General features: G+C 38.7%; 1 protein-coding gene across 1 annotated transcript in view; it reads left to right on the forward strand.

Moving 5' to 3' along the window:
• The window catches only part of LOC101849105 (bifunctional polynucleotide phosphatase/kinase), a 31,306-nt gene that overhangs the window by 9,758 nt on the left and 20,480 nt on the right, over window positions 1–1,068 (forward strand). Inside the window, exon 5 of the mRNA XM_005090495.3 lies at window positions 230–308. Coding sequence (XP_005090552.1) covers window positions 230–308 — 79 coding nt within the window. The remainder of the gene's footprint in view (window positions 1–229; window positions 309–1,068) is intronic.

The raw sequence follows: 1,068 nt of genomic DNA on the forward strand, positions 1-1,068 counted from the left end.
CCCTTTCGACACAAGTAAGATCATTAAGAAGGCAGTTATTTCATCAACCCTGCCTATCAGGGCCAACTTGAACCGGGTAGGACACCGCATCACTGGAGATGGATAGAAATGTAAAGGAACGAACATCCCCTCTCAGAAATCGAACTGACATCTCCAGGAAAGTGCTTAAAATCTCTTCATCACAGTCACAGTTGCTGATTCTAATCTTTTACACATTCTCATTTTGCAGAGTTGCCTATGGTGATACTTTCAGGAAGCTGAAGTCTCTGCATGCTGATGGTCACAAGATCGTGTTTTTCACCAATCAGGTAATCACTGTTTTGAGAGGTGTAAGGGGGAATTTTGACTTGCATGCAGTTTGTGAGCTCTTGTTTTAATCTTTTCTTACACTCTTTTTTCTTCATCTCTGCCCATCAAATTTGGGCTTTTGTCATGCCAACTCACTGTAAACTTCCCCTGTTGAAAGCATTTTACAGGTGAATTTCGCTGAGTGTTTATTGAAATTGATAGCATAGTTGAACCTTGAACCTGCTCTGAGGACCCACTGTCCAACACAATCACCTGTAGGAACAACTGCTTCCCACTTCCCCTTTGCATTTTTTTTTTCACTATAATAATGACATTGTCTAGGACAAGAAGACCACTTTCCTCCTCAAGGCCTCGACAACTGGTGGCTGTCTCGTACTGGTTTAGCTGTAGTGTCTAATTATTGTGTGTTGTAAGAGTCAGATGGTTGGGGGCAGTTAAAAGTAGGTCTTTCTATTATTTATTTACTTATAAATTTTTCATTTATTTTATTTTATTTTATTGTGAGGACTTCAACTGTTAGCTGAATCAGAAAATTATGTTAATAAAGTATTTATATTTTGCTCCTGTCTGTCTTGTCTTCTTCCGGTACACTACTACTATTTTTGTTGGCCATCATTTTATTTGCAAGCTTTTCTTTGAACACAAAAAAAGGTTAGTTTTTTCATCTATTCCAGAGGTGGCTTGCAAAGATTGATAAGGACCTGTTCTTTACACTGTAGGTTACAGTTAGTGCCAACGTAGTTCATTACTTCTTGCGGT

This window comes from Aplysia californica, unplaced genomic scaffold (assembly GCF_000002075.1).
Source record: "Aplysia californica isolate F4 #8 unplaced genomic scaffold, AplCal3.0 scaffold00018, whole genome shotgun sequence".
NCBI lineage: Eukaryota > Metazoa > Mollusca > Gastropoda > Aplysiida > Aplysiidae > Aplysia > Aplysia californica.